This window comes from Rattus norvegicus, chromosome 4, assembly GCF_036323735.1.
Source record: "Rattus norvegicus strain BN/NHsdMcwi chromosome 4, GRCr8, whole genome shotgun sequence".
NCBI lineage: Eukaryota > Metazoa > Chordata > Mammalia > Rodentia > Muridae > Rattus > Rattus norvegicus.
The window spans coordinates 174,467,538-174,484,070 of NC_086022.1; the positions used below are offsets into that span (position 1 = coordinate 174,467,538).

At 41.6% G+C, this 16,533-nt stretch overlaps 1 protein-coding gene across 2 annotated transcripts in view; it reads left to right on the forward strand.

Moving 5' to 3' along the window:
* Positions 1–16,533, forward strand: part of Pik3c2g (phosphatidylinositol-4-phosphate 3-kinase, catalytic subunit type 2 gamma) — a 367,852-nt gene that overhangs the window by 252,011 nt on the left and 99,308 nt on the right. For both annotated transcript variants that reach the window (NM_053923.1, XM_039106948.2), the window contains 2 exon segments: positions 1,148–1,284; positions 2,032–2,201. In NM_053923.1, coding sequence (NP_446375.1) covers positions 1,148–1,284; positions 2,032–2,201 — 307 coding nt within the window.

Consider the following 16,533-nt stretch of genomic DNA (forward strand, 5'->3'; position numbering starts at 1 on the left):
GTTCTAGCATGTGTGTGCACATGCATGTGTACAAACATTCATGTGAAAGCTGAAGATTGAGGAGGAACAGCTTCCACCTCACTCTCCAATCTACATATAGAGGAATAGTCTTTTTAAAAAGTTCTGGAGATACTTTACATGAAAACAATGAAATATGATTGTGTCTGCTCCCTTTTTATCTCCTGTAATTCCCCTCCTATCCCCCAGTCCTGGGATCTGTCACAGCCATTGTCCTCATGCACTTGAGCAGCTGGGCATTACCCTCATAAGACCTGCACAGTATCAAGCCAGTTAAAACTCAAGCACAGACTAGACATGCAATGCCCACGTCCACCCTGTACTAAAGAACTATTAGCAGTGAGTGATGTTTTTTTTTTTGTTTAGATTTTATCCACTGGTAGGATTTCCATGTTACCATGGATGGCTCCAAAAATCACACACATATAAATAACATTGACTGGACCTATGAAATTCAGAGAAGAAAGGGGAGGAAGAAAAGAACAAAGGGAGCCTCTTGCTGAATCCAGAGCTTTCAGATATGGGAGTCTAGCTACCCATCTTGCTTTATAACCACCTCTCAAGGGCTGACATTTATAGGCACACCACTGTATGGGCTCTATACAATTCCATGAGGATTTGAACATCAGTTCCCAGGTTTTTAAGCACTTTATGAATGAACCGTTTCTCAGCACTATGAATTGAGATTTTTATCGTTTATCTGACATGTTTATTGAGGGATTTATATTTTGTTCACTGAAGGCAAAATTTGCATTTGCTATTCAAATGTGAACCTCCTCCTGTAAAGGTTCATGACCCTGCACCCCCAGACATGTGACAGCCAGCTTTTCTAGTGACCACGGAGCTCCCATGAGACCACCTATGGCGGCTTTTTAACCATAGTTCTAGAAAAACATTAAGCTGCTTCTGATAGATCTGATGGAAACAATGTATTCAGATTGATCAGACTTGGGAGGGATGATCAGAAGCCCTCTGTAAGGGCGTCTACAAGGACGGTGTGAGAGGAAAGAAGCAGTACAAGCAGTGCTGACAAACTGTTGCTACCGCACACAGTGAGGCACGTGGTCTAAATGCTGCTCATCCTGGAAAGCAAAAACGGTCCCCTTAACCTTTCTCCCTTATCATCCAGGATTCATAGAGATGGTGCCTGATGCTGTAACGCTTGCTAAGATCCATCTGCACTCTGGGCTGATAGGACCCCTGAAAGAAAACACCATCAAGAAGTGGTTCAGTCAGCACAACCACTTAAAGGAAGATTATGAAAAGGTTTGTTCTTCTGGAACTAATTTTAAGTAATATAGTTAAATAAGAATATGCTCTGGTCCGTTGGATATTGTGATTTATGGGAAAGTAAATTAAATCCACCTTAAGTTCTAATTCCCTCATTCATCAGCCACGTGAGAATGACTTGCTTTAACTGGCATATTAACTAGATGAAAATCTCTACATGTTCTTTTCCTTCGGGTGAAGCTGTTAGCTATTAACAAAAAACTTCTTCACTCACATATCCCTCTCATAGAAACCACAATCCAGAGACGAGGCCTTCTGAAACTGACTCCTTACAGTAGATTCTTCCTTTTTGTACGCAATATTCAAGTTTTATAAATAAACCTCTTTGCTAAAGTTTCTTCTGTTTTGTACCCTGACTTTTCCTCTACTGTTGCTAAATGACTTATAGAATGTAAGAGAAATAGATAATAGAAATTGACAGGATGGTGAAGATTATAGATAGATGGATGGATAGCTAGCTAGATGATAGATAGATAGATAGATAGATAGATAGATAGATAGATAGATAGATGATAGATTAGGTCACTGGTAGAGAGTACATATGTGTACACACACATACACACAAATAAATAGGTGGATAGGTAGTAGAAATAAAGATCTGTAATAGATAGGTAGATGGATAGACAGATAATATAAAAGTAATAGAATACATAGTCGATAATTACAGATGCTTTTTTTCCTCTTTACTATTGTCATGTTGTGTCACTGTTTTTCAACTGACAGGCCTTGAGGAACTTTTTTTACTCTTGTGCTGGCTGGTGTGTGGTGACATTCATCTTGGGAGTCTGTGACCGACATAATGACAATATCATGCTGACAAAGTCAGGCCACATGTTTCATATTGACTTTGGAAAATTCTTGGGTCACGCACAAACATTTGGCGGTATAAAAAGGTCAGTACACAAACATTTATTACAGTAATTAAGCAATGCCCTAAATAATATATAGCATGTAATTGCAAAGAGGCCTAGCAAATAACTTGCGTCAAATCCCCCACAGTAATAGAAGTCTAATAAGAAAAGACTTTTTTCAGTAAATTATTAACAGAAGAGAGCTTCTTCAAGATGTTAAGAAACTAAGTTGGCCTTACTCCATGGGTTACTAAATCTATTCCAACTAATTGTTTCAACTAATATTTTTGTTTTCTCATAAACTTTGGGAAATTATACATGAATTGATGGTTTCGATCCATTGGGTATGTTGCCTGTAGGGGATAACCACCTACATCTTAAACATAATACAATCAGCCAACTGTCCAACCTGACCTCGTCTTGAATTACTCCTCACACGCTTAGTGAGTGACCAGCAATCAAGGGATTATGCGTGGCTGGCTAAACCACTGTACAACCCTGGCTTCCTTCATTGTTGTGGTTGGAGTGCAAAGAGCCTTCCATCGGTTCCTGCATCTGGATCTACAGCTGATGGCTCTTATTTATAAGGTTCTGGGACCTTCAGGAGGTCATGGAGGTGGAGGTAGTTAAGGTTTTCTGTGCTGTCTCCACTGTGTGCTCTCTGTCCCCACTTCCTGACTGTAGAGGGGTTCTACACAACTCTGGCCATCATGTTTGAGCCTCTGCGATAAACTCTATTCCTTTCTACTGAATGTTAAAATAAACTTCTCCAGGTATTTGGTCAAGGTAATGAGAAAAGTAACTAAAAGCAATATTAAACTAATAAACAAAGACACGGCAGAAGAAAATAAGAACTTCTCATAGGAACTACAAAGCAAATATTTGGGGTGAAAATGCCTGGCACATGCATGCTGCTTTAAAGAGGTTTCTCAGAGAAGACAGAGGTATGGGGGTCAATGAACAGTCCATGAAGATGTAGCAAGGGGGCGGGGAGAGTCTGGGGAGACAAAGAAATTAGAAGATTCCCCTGAGCTGAGACTGCTGGAAACAGAAGTCTCAACCTGCCTTCTGAGCAAACAAACACAGATTTGCTACAGTGAACAGGAAGGCTTTCACATCCTGGACACAAAGAAGGGCCCCCCTTTAATCAACATAACTGGAAGATTAAAAAGGATTGACACCAGCAGATTAAATCAAAGGGCATCACAGCCCCAAGATTGCTTAAGGATTCTGGAGACTTCTTGCTTAATCCCTACAGTGGAAATAAAGAGGAATCTCCCAGCTTCCTGAAGCCAACTGGATTTTCTTTTGAAGTATTGCTCAATCATTGTTTCTCCAATTCTCCAACAAAGTCATAAATAAAAGTGATTATGAAATTGTGCACCCACAATCACTTCTTCAGTCAGTTCTTTGGTAACAGTGATAGTTAACTCTTCGTCGTGTAAGAGAGACTGCAGTAATAACGTCAGGCTTGAATGTGACCACCCCTTGTTGATAACTTCCTCTTATAAGGCAGAAGAAATAAAGAAGCAGTCCATCTGCAGCCACAATTGCTCCTCTAACTCATTTTCCCCAGTCTTATTTACTGATTTTCTTTGACACTTTCAAAATGGATAGAATTCATTCCTTTTAGTTCCACTACCCACCTCCTCTCATATCCCTGCACTCCTGTCAGCCCTGCTCAGGTCTCCCTATAGGTTCCTTTCCCACATCCATACATTTTTTTGCTTTGTTTTGTGACCCATTAATTTTAACTGGTTACTCTGTGTGGCCACGCTATTGGAACAACCCATTTGAGCCTTAAGAGCTCAATATCTGGTACCGCACTGTAGACAATGACTTTTTCTTCCCTAGAATCCATCAGTTGCCAATAATTCATTGTGGAGGGCATACGGGTTAGTTTTTGTCATCAACTTGATGCAAACTAAGGTCACCTGAGAAAGAAGTACCTCAGCTTAGCAAATACCACCATCAAAATGGCCTGCGGTTTGTCTGTGGGACACTTTCTTGGTTGTTAATTTGTGAAGGAAGGCCCAGTGCATTGTGGGTGATGCCACCCTGAGCAGTTAGTTCTGGGTTGTGTGTTTGTGTGTGTGTGTGTGTGTGTTTGTGTGTGTGTTTTGAGGCATATGCATGTGTGATTGTGTGTATGTGAGTGTGTGTGTGTGTTTTTCAAGGCATGTAGTTGTGTGTTTGTTTATATGTGTGTGTTTTGGGGATACACGTGTGTGATTATGTGTGTATTTTCAGGTGTGTGTGTGTGTGTATGTGTGTGTGTGTGTAAAAGACAGTGTTTGATCCTACAGCTATCATATACTTTACATGCAATAGTAAGTTCTTTTTCTATACCTCATTTTTCTCATCTATAATAATGTGGACTTTTGTCTGAAGATTAACCAATTTAATATATGTAAATATATACTACATGGGTGGTAATGTATTCCAGCAAGTCCTTCCTATCCTGTGGTATCATTTTTGGCACATGTCATCAAGGCTTAAAAGCCCATTCTAGGTACTGCTTCTCAACAATGTCCCTAATGGCATCACTAATCACTAGGTAGAAATTAGCCATAACGGGAATAATTATAGCATGGAATTTGGCATAGGATATAAACTCATAAGTTAATTTTCTTTGAGAAGAAAATTCTGAAGGTTTTCAGTTTAAAAAAGAAACATGGGTTGACTGGGAAAAGTTTGAGGACAAACAGAAAAGAGAGAAGAGAGAGTGATATAGGCTGATTGTCCTGTCCTGCTGCCTTCTGCAGGCCACACCTGTCACCTGTGCTACCTTCTTTTCCTGGCTAAGGATCAATGCACCTTTCACTGTCATCTTGTTTAGCCCTCATTCTAAGTCTAGTCTTTAAGGAAAGTCTACAAACGTGCCTCTAAAGTGAGCATAGTAAATAATATAAAAAGGAGCTGTGGATACAGCGCCATGGTGGAATATGTGTATAGCACACATCCAATTCCCACCATAGGAAAGCAAGGAGGAAGGAAGGGAGGAAGGGAGGGGTGGAAGGTGTGCAAGGAAAGAATGGAGGGAGGGAGGAAGGGAGGAAGGCAGGGAGGGAGGGAGGGAGAAAGGTAGGAGGAAGGGAGGAAAGAGAAGGGGAGGGAGGGAGAGGAGTGGGGAGGGATGAAGGAGAAAATGCCATGTGTCTCATTCTGGGTGAACAACTCCATGTTGAGCTTAATAGGAAATACTAAGCCTTATTTCTTGTAGACCACACCTACAAGTGGTAGAAATGCTTTCAGGAGTGACTTGGGCTCATCTCTGTTTTTCCCTTTTGACCATTTAGACCTACCTACTTTCAAACTCTCACTGACACATTAGAGCATTAATGAACTCATCCTCACAGACAGGCCAATTCTTGATCCCAGCAAGTACCAGGAGTCCATGGAAATCATGGCCGTGCACTTTCCTTACTTAGGACTCCAAGGAAAACACAGTAATTGTGAAGACCCATTCAGTCTCCTGGCCCTTCCTAAGTCCTGCCTCACCATAAATTCGGGACACAGACATATTGAGAGGGCCTGTTTTGCGGAGGTCGCTGCTTTGCATACCCCCTTTCTAACAAAAAGACAGGATGTGCTGAGCCTCAAGGGAGCTCCTGACTCAGTACCTAAAGTTACTAAACAGTTACTAAGACCTGGGACTTCCAGGAGACTGAGGACTCATAGTGCTTGTCCAAGAGTCAAGACAGGAGGGAAAACATTTTGCATTTAGGAAATTATTACTGAAGCGCTCCTCCGCTGATAATTGCTTAGAGTCTGGCGATCTCATGGGCTTCCGTGCTCATTCTGTAATCGTGTGCTCACATTGACACTGTTCTTATATTGCTCATGTGTGGCCTTCCCGCGCTGCCTAATTACACAAAGCTCTATCCTACTCAATGGAGACTCCAGATTTGCCTTCCCAATTAACTCGAGGATATTAGACAAGAGACGTGTGATCCTTCTGTTGGACAGGAAAATATGCTTTCTGGAATGTAGGCCATTTGTGATATCAAGGAAAAGGTACGTTTAAGCATCCCGAGGGCACCAAAGCCATTTGTGGCCACGCTAATGATGCCATTGTGATTAGAGAAGTGTACAGCTTTCAGACATCTTTAAAACGGCGCATCTCAATGTGCCTATGGTATCTCTCGGTGACCAAAACATTTCAACTTCACAGAAGCAATAAAAACAATCCTGATAATAGTGACAAAGTGTGTCACATTACCTAGTCCTGAATCTCAGTCCGAGGACCAAGTATATCATTCAGACACTCGAATCTTTCAATCCTGAGACTGAAGTCTCCCTGTGCATCCATTTACTGACTCTCATCAGTCTCCCCAGTAAAGGAAGTAGCGCTGTGCTGCTCATAGATCCCAACAGACACACGTTTATGGTCGTAAGTCTGTCTTGGAGCCTGGCACTTCCATCCAGCTCTACCCTCCCTGACTCCATCACCGGGATTGAAGCCAGTAGCTCTCTACAGATTGTTGTGGCTTTGATACAGGCACAAAGCATGTATTCTACATCATGGAATGTGGGCTTGTATTCTTTGAAAATGGTCAAAAATAGCCTTGAAAGCTTCCATTGTATTTGACACGTGATAGTTTCATGAATCGAGAAAAGGAAAAAAAAAAACATTTAAGGCAAACGCCATTACTTTCTGTTTTGCGAGCAAAGGCAGAGTAGTCGCAGTTGTTAGAGTGTGTGCAAGGGTGCCAGTCATTGGTGACATAACCATTGGATGGTACCATGAAGCTCCCAGTTCTCACCGATCCCAACAGAGCTTGCTCTCCCCTGCCGTGGGACAGGTGAAACTTTCTTTGGTTAGTGCCCGATGTTACATTCCTCACATATTTATCATCGTGATGTGTATTAAACCCATACATTTAAAACCTGAAATCAGATGCCTTACAGGATGTTTGAACTGCGGAAAATGCCAAAGCTAAGCCTAAGTGTGGAAGTAGTCAGGGTGACATTCTTTGACATGTGCCTATTCCTGTTTAATGCAAAGCAGGCAGAACTCTACACTGCGTTTATTTTTGCAATAGTAGTATTAAATGGGTAGAAATAGTAATTCCTAGGATGTGTGACATAAACGTCAGACTAGTCTATAGACTTTAGAATGACCAGAGACCATCCTACATCATTGAGGTGAAGCCCAATGGTATTATCTAGATGACATGACTTAACATTTGAGAACGGTGCTTCTGGAATTCTTGTGCCTAATATAATTCATGTTTGCTGTCTTTGAAGGGAAGCCTTCTAAAGGGCTGGAGAGATGGCTCAGTGGGCAATGTGTGTTCTATCAAGTCTGACAGCCTGAGTGTCAGCTCGGGGCTCACACGATAAAAGGAGAGAACTGACTTCTTCAAGTTGTCCCTCGACTTCCACATACGTGCCATGACATAACCCCCATGTGTGTGCACACCTGTGAATATGCAGTGTTCAATAAAATGGAAGCCCTTTAGTTTCTGAGTGTGGGCATGTGTATGTAAAGGGAATTTCAGCAAGCAGAAGCATGCGTTTAAGGATATAGCACCTCATGTAGTCACATTTCATTGTTACCATTAGTGCGCTCCGTCCATTCCCTTAACTCCCCATTTACAACTGGGGCCATTACACTGCAATGGGTGACATTACTGTTACCATGGTATTTCTTGAGGACAAACACATTTGAAATTCATAAAAACAAATTTCAATGACAGCCAGGTATGCCTTGCTGATGTATCTATATTATAGTCCAAGGCCCAAAGGCATCATTGAAACGTGGTATCTTACCAAAACCTAATAAGAAAATCATGGATACTACATATTCTTTACCAGTCACCCTTAATGGGAATTGCTTAAAGTTACTGAACAACTAATTATTCCAAGGGTGTGTGACAGTGGAGAGATTTCAAGCAGTGATTAAGACTCTGTTTTAAAGATTGCTAGGCTGAAGATTTAGTTCAGTAGGTAAGGACATTTTTGCTACAAAGACTGATAGTCTGAGTTTGATCCCTGAGGTAACGAAACACACACACACACAACACATACACAACACACACACACATACACACACACACTTAGGCAAGCATGTGTACATACACACATGCAGACACACTCAAATAAAAAGTTAAGCATTTAAACAATTTAAAAGGGTGAATGGATTTTGGAGGTGACTAGTTAGGTAAGAAAGCTCACTGGACAAGTATGAAGACCTGAGATCAAATCTGTAGGACTTCCACACAAAGATAAGCATGGTCGTGTGTGTGGGCATGACCCTAACACTTTGAGAAGCAGAGATAGGAATGTCTCTAGAGCTTGCTGGTTAGCTGGTTAAGTTCAATGAGAAACTCTCTGTTAGGAGAATATAATGAAGAATTATAAACAGGACCTCAACATCCTTTTCTGGTCTACACACACACACACACACACACACACACACACACTCACACACACACACACACAGAGAGAGACAGAGACAGAGACAGAGAGACCGAGAGAGACAGAGAGAGAAAGAGAGAGAAAGAGACTCACAGAAGGGGTTGGATGCAGAAGGAGAGAGAAATGGTCTATCTCTGTTGTGAGTAGCCATGGAGTGGCAGAGGTGAAGCTTGTCAGAACCCAACAGCCCTGCACTGCTAGAATGGAGCACTGCACAGCCAGCACATCACCACCTCACGAGTCGTTCAGTGATGCTACAGTCCTGTGGTCACCCTGCCCTTTCACTCTGCAACACATCTGTGCTCTCACCTGTGGTGCTCTAATTAGAAGACCAACTTCTTCCCACCCCCACTGCACTGAGAAGGCAAACCCACCCCAACAGAGAGGGCTTTACTGTGGACTGTAAGCTCTCCACACTTACTAACATCACAACCTCCTCGTTTCCCTCTTAAACAAACATTTCAGCTCCGTGCACCTCTCCTCTTCCGATGACCGTTGTAGTCTCAGCAACCGTGTTTTCCTTGCACATTTGCCCATTACTATTCAAATCATCTTTTTGGATAAACTGAGTCCTCAAAGGTCAAATAACTCTGTCCCACGGCCCACAGGCTTCATGCTGTGCTTAGCTTCCCTCCGGGAAATGTTTCCTGTGGGTTCTCCACCTTACTATTCATTTTGTAAGCTTATCAAATGGGATGTATTCTTTATCATTTGATAGAACCTGTGCTGGTTTGAATATGACACATGCTCCTTCTTCCCCGCTTATCAGGTCTCAATGACGGGGTTCTAGGCAGCCTGAGCCTGGCAAAAATGGTTCTGCAGGCCTCACTCTTCTCTTCCCTCTGCATTTGCTAAAACAAAACCTGCTAGATTTTTACCTCCTAAATTCCTAAAGCTAACTTTGTTCTTCTGAGGCTGACCATCAAGGTGCAGCTATCAAAGTATGGATGACATTCAGTAATCAAAAGCCCCCTTTGGCTCACCTAATTAAAACATGCCCAATCAAAATGAACCAACTCATTCTAACACGGGGTTTCCCCATTTACCTTTATAGACTGACATTTGCCTACAGACCATGTCATGGCTGCCCACTCTCTATCCAGAGGCAGTCTTTTGTTGCCCCCTCCCTAAGACAAACACCCTTCTCCCCTCTCCCTTGGCTCCTTCCCCTTCTCCCTCTATCCCTTGTCTTTCTCTTATTCCATGCCCTGTGTCTGTCTGGGGCAAATATATCTCCTTTGTGCTGAGAGCTTGGTCTTGGGGTGTCTTGTGCCGACATGAGTCCCTTCAGTCAACAGTGTTAACTGATGCCATCTTGAAGGCATCACACTACCTCAGAAACGACCCTTCTACAGCCTTCTGCAAGGCCTTCTCAGGGTCTACTCCAGAATGGCTTCTTTCTCCTAAGCCATCAAATGCTTGCTTCTCTAAGACTCCCTCTTGTCTTGTTTCTCTCACGTCTTATGATACTGTTTTCATCTGTATCCAGATAATTCGATAAAAAGATTAATAATATCTTTTGAGATAGTTGTAGATTTACATATGATTATAATAAACAAGACAAAGAGATCTTGCATGCACATTCAGTTCTACCAATGGTAACATCTTGTAGAATTATAATTTGTCACAAGGTACCACAAATACACCTGATTACCTGTAGTCCACAACCCTACTTCTTGTTTATCTTAGGATAGACTTCCATCCATTCTTCATTTCTGAAGTTCTGGGATGTCTAGAATGTTATATAAATAGAATAATCTGAAATGTACTGAAGTTCTATTTTTACTCTTTTGCTGTACTATAGTTCCTCAGGAGAGTCGATCCAAGCCATTGTTTTCAAAGCTGTGCCTTTTGATTGACAAATAACATTTCCACACTCTGAGTGTAGTGCAGTCTGTTCAGCCATTCATCCGTTGAAGGACATCTGGATCCCTTAAGCTACTGTGAACAACTCATGTATGGAGCTCGTGAATCCCAAGTTTTCCTTTCTCAGATAAAGGGCCAGGGCTGTGACTCTTGGGTTACCCTTGCTTGTATATTGCTGCAGATTTCAAGAAGCTGAAGACAAATAGGTTTTTTTGGAAATGAAAATAATGTGCCAAAAATGGGACATGTGACATACACTTCTACCAGACAGCATGAGGAGTTCGGTTTCTCCCCATTCTTCTCTTGTTTTTACTCATATGGCTAAGTGTGCTATTCTACTCTTTCATTTTAGGTCTGATCTGCATACAGGAAAATAATGTGCGTATTGATTATCTTCACATACTCATGAAACGTCTCTTAAGATCTTTGCTTCCTAATTATATCATTTGACTTTTTAAACTATTGAAATGTGAGAATATTTTATATTCTTCATGCTAATTATTTATTGTCTATAACACCTTCAATGATCATTTTCCATAACTTCTGATTGACTATGCATCCTATTGACATTGGTTTTTGCTAATGTTAATAACGTGCTTAATTCCAGAAATGATGGACCTAGCCCTCAGTCGCAAAGCTTTCTCTTATTTTTATGACAAGTTTATAGCTTTGGGATTTATATTTTTAGTTGGTTTTTGCTTTTAAGTATGAAGTTTAGATCGAAGTTTCTATGTATGTCTATGGATACCGAATTGTATCCCAAGCTACCTCTTGTCCTTTGAATTGCTTTCACAATATCATTAAGAAACGATTTTGCCACAGTTGCCAATTGGATAGGTTTGTTTCAGTGTTGCAAATCCTATTCCATTGGCCAACGTTTGTATTCTTATGCTGGTGCCCAGTGGTAGCACCCTTCTGAGAGACAAAGGTGCCACCTTACAGCCTGGTAAGAGGCAATGCGTGGGTGTGCAAGTAGAATTGAAATCATTATTTCTTCTAAAAATATTTGGCTGGGGGCGGTTGATTTTGATTTTGTTTTAAAAACATTTTATTTCATTTGGTTCTTTGGGTAAAGAGAACAGTTTTTCTTGTCTGTTTCTCTTTTTTCTTTTTTCTGTGGTCAGAATATGTATGTTGATATTTCTGCATCACCAATGTATTTGGGTCCAGTTCTAGAACTTATGAGACAGGAGACGTTCAGGAAACTTATCATCATGTTATTTCTTGTGTCCTGACATGGCTCAGTGGTTTGCCTGTCATTTTCAGGGACTTTAGCGTGACTCATTGGGTAATGTAAGGAAAGACAGCATCAGACCAGCAAGACTTTACCTCCAGCCTAGATCTTTTGTCTAAGGTCCTGAAACATGTGCTGTGTAATCTTGGTCATCAGCATTGGTCAATTTCCAAGGTGGGTCTGGTGTAACTTGGGTGCGAGTGGTGACCCCTCTGAATGACGCTGTTCAGTTTTCCTGTTACACAAGGAAGAGAAGCTGGACTTCATGACACTCCTGCTCCCTCCTGTCCCAAGCCATCACCCCTTCTCACTTACAATTTTGAAATCCGTTTTAAGTCTTCCCACTTCTCTGGATTTGTATGCCACAACCCTCATCCTAATACAAAATAATATCATATGAAATCAAAAATTTCTACAAAGCATCTCATCTGATCTGTCCAAATACACCCTTCTTATCTCTCTTCATATTGCAGATGGAACGATCCTTTATTAACATTACTGTTGTTACTTAATACATCTAAATTGTCTATATACCAACATTATTTTTGTGGAGAGGAAACAGGACGGGGTCTCATGTTTACCAGGCTGCAAACTTACTTACTAGGAGCCAAGAAGATCTCGGGTTCCTGATCCCCCACCTCCCTAGCTCTGGGATTACTGGCAGGTCCCACCACAATCCCATTTATGAGGTCCTGGACATGAAACTCAAGACTTTATGTATGACAGTCTAGTGGATGAGCTATATTCCTAGACCACAACACAGTGCTTTCGAAAGCTCTTTAACCTCACCTGTATATTGTAGAGCAGAGGTTCCGTGAAGCCCATTGATGGTTAGCTGTCATGCTCTGACATTTGTGGGTAACCTCTTAGGTTCGAGTCACAGGATGAGCAGCAGCAGACCCTCAGTGAGGGAGCCCTCAGTGCAGCAACCATGGCAAAGCTTCTCACAGTGACCTTAAGACACTAATGCTTTATGCAGAACTGCTCTATGTCTGCATGGGGAGCTGACACAAACATAACAGTAAATGCCAAATATGCATACCTAACATTCCTTTGACCGAATAAATTTATCTCCTCAGTAATTACTACCTCTTAGAATATGTTCTTTTTTTTTTTCTTTTTCTTGGTTCTTTTTTTTGGAGCTGGGGACCGAACCCAGGGCCTTCCACTTCCTAGGCAAGCGCTCTACCACTGAGCTAAATCCCCAACCCCTTAGAATATGTTCTTACATTTCCAAGGGCATCGGCATTTTTAAATCACCAGGCCACTCCTTCTGTCTGCTGGAAATCTGGAAAGCACTCTCAGCATTTTTACTGAATGCTAGTTTTGGGGAAAGGTTAGTCATACCTTTATACAAAAGTTAATTATGGAACCACGAGGAAAGAATCATAACAAGCATACTCTGTGGTCTCCCCACGTAAATGCTAAATTATCACCAGCTCGTCGCTATACAGGCTACTTTTATTTTACTTGCTGTTTGTAACAGAAAACCATCATCATATTGTTTCAGATTTGGAGACTGTATAAAGGAAGGAGAGATGCTTCCTTTTCTCCTGAAAAACATACAATTCATTTGTTTGCTGTTGTTTTTTTCTTCTAAAATTATCATAAGACTTTCAGCAAGGAACAGGTTCTATTAAGGAATATTTCTTCTAAAAATTAATGTGTATTATTTATGTTGTACACATGTGTGCACCAGGGTACACAAGAAAAACTCAGAGGACAAGTTGGGGAAGTGTTTTCCCCTCCCATAACATGGTTCTCAGGCTTCTAACTCAGATCAACAGATTTGGTGACAAATACCTTTACCCACTGAGCAATCTTCCCAGCCCTGGGAAGATTTATTGCAGGTAAACAGTTTAATCTTTATGACTGGGTCAGCATTAAAGCATCAGAGAAAGGAAAGTGAGAGAGGGAGGAAGAGAAGAGGAGAAAACACACACACAAACAAATACGCATGTGCACACATGCACGCTCACAAAATCGGGCGCGCACACACATCTAGAATTAAGTTGAATCCTCAGTCAATGATCAAACCCCAGCACAGCTAAAGCTTCTGTACAGGGACCGGATAGACTCCTTGTTGTGTATAAAACTCCCTTTCATTTACAGAAGAGTTCTAGTACAATTCTTATTTTTATGAAATTCACCAAATGCAAAGAAAGATGGAGGCTTCTATTTTCTTGGGCTCCCAGACCATTTCAACTGTGATGTTTGCAGAGTGAAATCTGTTTCTTTAGTATTAGTGTTAGTTTACATTTTTCTCCTGTTTGGATGTTTCTTTCAGGTTCCTGTGTGTGAGTTTTCTGTGCCTGATTTCTCATGGCAATTGGCAGGGACAAAAGTGTCATTTTTTTTCATGGAACCACAAAAACTTTCTAAGAGGAATCATTTTGGCCAATTGTAGTTTTATCGGCTGAAAAGAGAAAAGTATATCTGTCTCATTAAAAAGAGTTCAGGAATTTATAATATTTTAGATTTTTCCAAAACTATTTCCAAGGTTCAATTCATAGTAAAAATAGTATAAGATGGGGCGGGGGGGATCTTGTGGGTTTGTTTCTGAATATTCCTAAAATAACATTTTATAATTGTTTATATAATAAATAATATACTATTCTAAAATATTCCTAAAACTTTCCTAAAATCTGGTGCATGAGGTAATTTTCTGTTGCTGTGATAAAATATAGGACGAAGAGCAACTTAAAGAATAGTGAGGGTTTCCTTTGGCTTGTGGCTCCAAAGGGATTGAAGCCCCTATTTCCGAAAGGCATGGCGAGCTCACAGAGCGGGAAGCTGGCCCATCACATTTACATACATACACACAAAGTGGAGAGAGTGTAAAAAGTGGGTTAGGGCTCCCAGGTTTCAAGGCCCAAACCCAGAGCTGTAGTCCTTTGTCTGGGCTCCACTTCCTAAAGGTTCTCCAAAGAGCAACATGAACCCAGGACCACATACTTAAACCGAGAGCCTATGGGCACATTTATTCTTCAAGCGACCACAATTAGCAACAATGCAAACGGCAACAGTACACGATATAATATGATGAAATAAAAGGCCCGTGTAAGGACCCATGCACCCAAGCAATTTATGGTGATAAAACCAGGATTAATTTAAATGTTAAAGTGAAAGTTAGAAATCGATGCCACTTTTGAGTGAGAAGACAGAAGGAGCCTTAGTTGTGATAAGGCTCAGCTTGGCAAACACTGGTGGCTGTTTGAAGACTCGTGGTAATAGACAACAGTGATATCTAAAATGTATCGGGTGCTTGCTATGTAGTAAGTGCTTTTCTGTCATTTTAGCTATGAGATCCTCTCAGCCATATCAATAAGCAAGTGTTTCCAGCCCATTTGATAAAGAATGAAATTTAGGAATGGAGTTGGTAAGTCTCTCATCAAGGGCAAGATCGAGTGGTACACAAAACCCAGACTTGAAATCTGAACCGCGGGGTCTCCGGCCTGGGCTCTCTGCACCGAGCTTCCTCCTGCCACAGAAGCTCCTGAGTACACGGTGCTCTCCGTGTTTGGCACACATTTTAAACAAGAGAGAAAGAAGTCACGGCGCATTCAGACCCTGTGCTTTCCGCTCGTGTTTCCAACATCTCTTCTCCCAGCCCTGCTGAAGCACCGCCCCATAAAGTGTATCACAGGACGAGCATGAAGCCAGGGAAGACCAATAGCAAAACGAGCGCTCAAAGTTAGAGGCATTAGAGCTGGTGCTTCAGAGGTTCTGCTCCGTGCGGAGCTCAACACATTTGACTGAAGCTGTTGCTGGGCAAAGAAATCAAAGACAAAGGAACGCTTTTTTGTTATTTTGACCCCTCTTGATGATAAGCGAGTACTATAAAATACAAGTTTTACTATTTCACTTTGGGACAGGATCCCACCTCTGAGACCAGACTAATTTAGAAGCCAACATGTAATCTAGGCTGGCCTCAAACTCACGGTCTGTGTAGCCGTTGATGAAGTGGGATTTTCAGGTGTGACCCACAGTGTCCAGCTTTAAAGTAACAGTTTAAAGCAACTACAACCATTCAACTGAGAACGGGGACCCCATTGGAGGAGTTAGAGAAAGGATTAAAGGAGCTGAAGGGGTTTGCAACTCCATAAGGACAACAATACCAACCAACCAGAGCTCCCAGGGACTAAACCACTACCCAAAGACTACACATGGCTACAGCCGCATATGGAGCAGAGAATGGCCTCGTTGGGCACCAATGGGAGGAGAAGCCCTTGGTCCTGCCAAGGCTGGACCCCCTCAGTGTAGGGAAATATCAGGGCAGAGAGACAGAAAGAGGTGTGTGGTTGGGTGGGGGAGCACCCTCATAGAAGAGGGGGGAGAGGGGATGGGATAGGGGGCTTATGGACGTGAAAACAGGAAAGGTGATAACATTTGAAATGTAAATAAAAAATATACAATTTTTTAAAAGGGGACGATAAAATGTTATTTCTCAAAAAAGAAAAAAAACAAAAGTACAACCACCGTTTGGAGAAATTCTTGGCTGGTAGCCAGAGTCCACTTCCTCAAGTGTGCTTACAGAGCTTTTCCATTTGATTCCCATAGTTCAGAAAGGTCTAGTTAAGTCACATCAGTGGGATTTCTACCTCGACAATGTTTTTATTAAAACAGCAAAGTCTTGTACCAGCAAAGGACACTATTCTATTCTAAAGGCTCCCTGAACTCCCTCTCAATTTCTTCAGTTGTGATTTGATACAACCTTACATGAACCCCAGGCTGTCAAATTCAAAACATATGTCATTCTATTTGAACCACAAGGGTATCCCCATTTAGGTGCTGCTGGAAGAATCTAGGTCAGGCTGGTGTGAAATCGCCCTCACTGATGTAGCTGCTGAA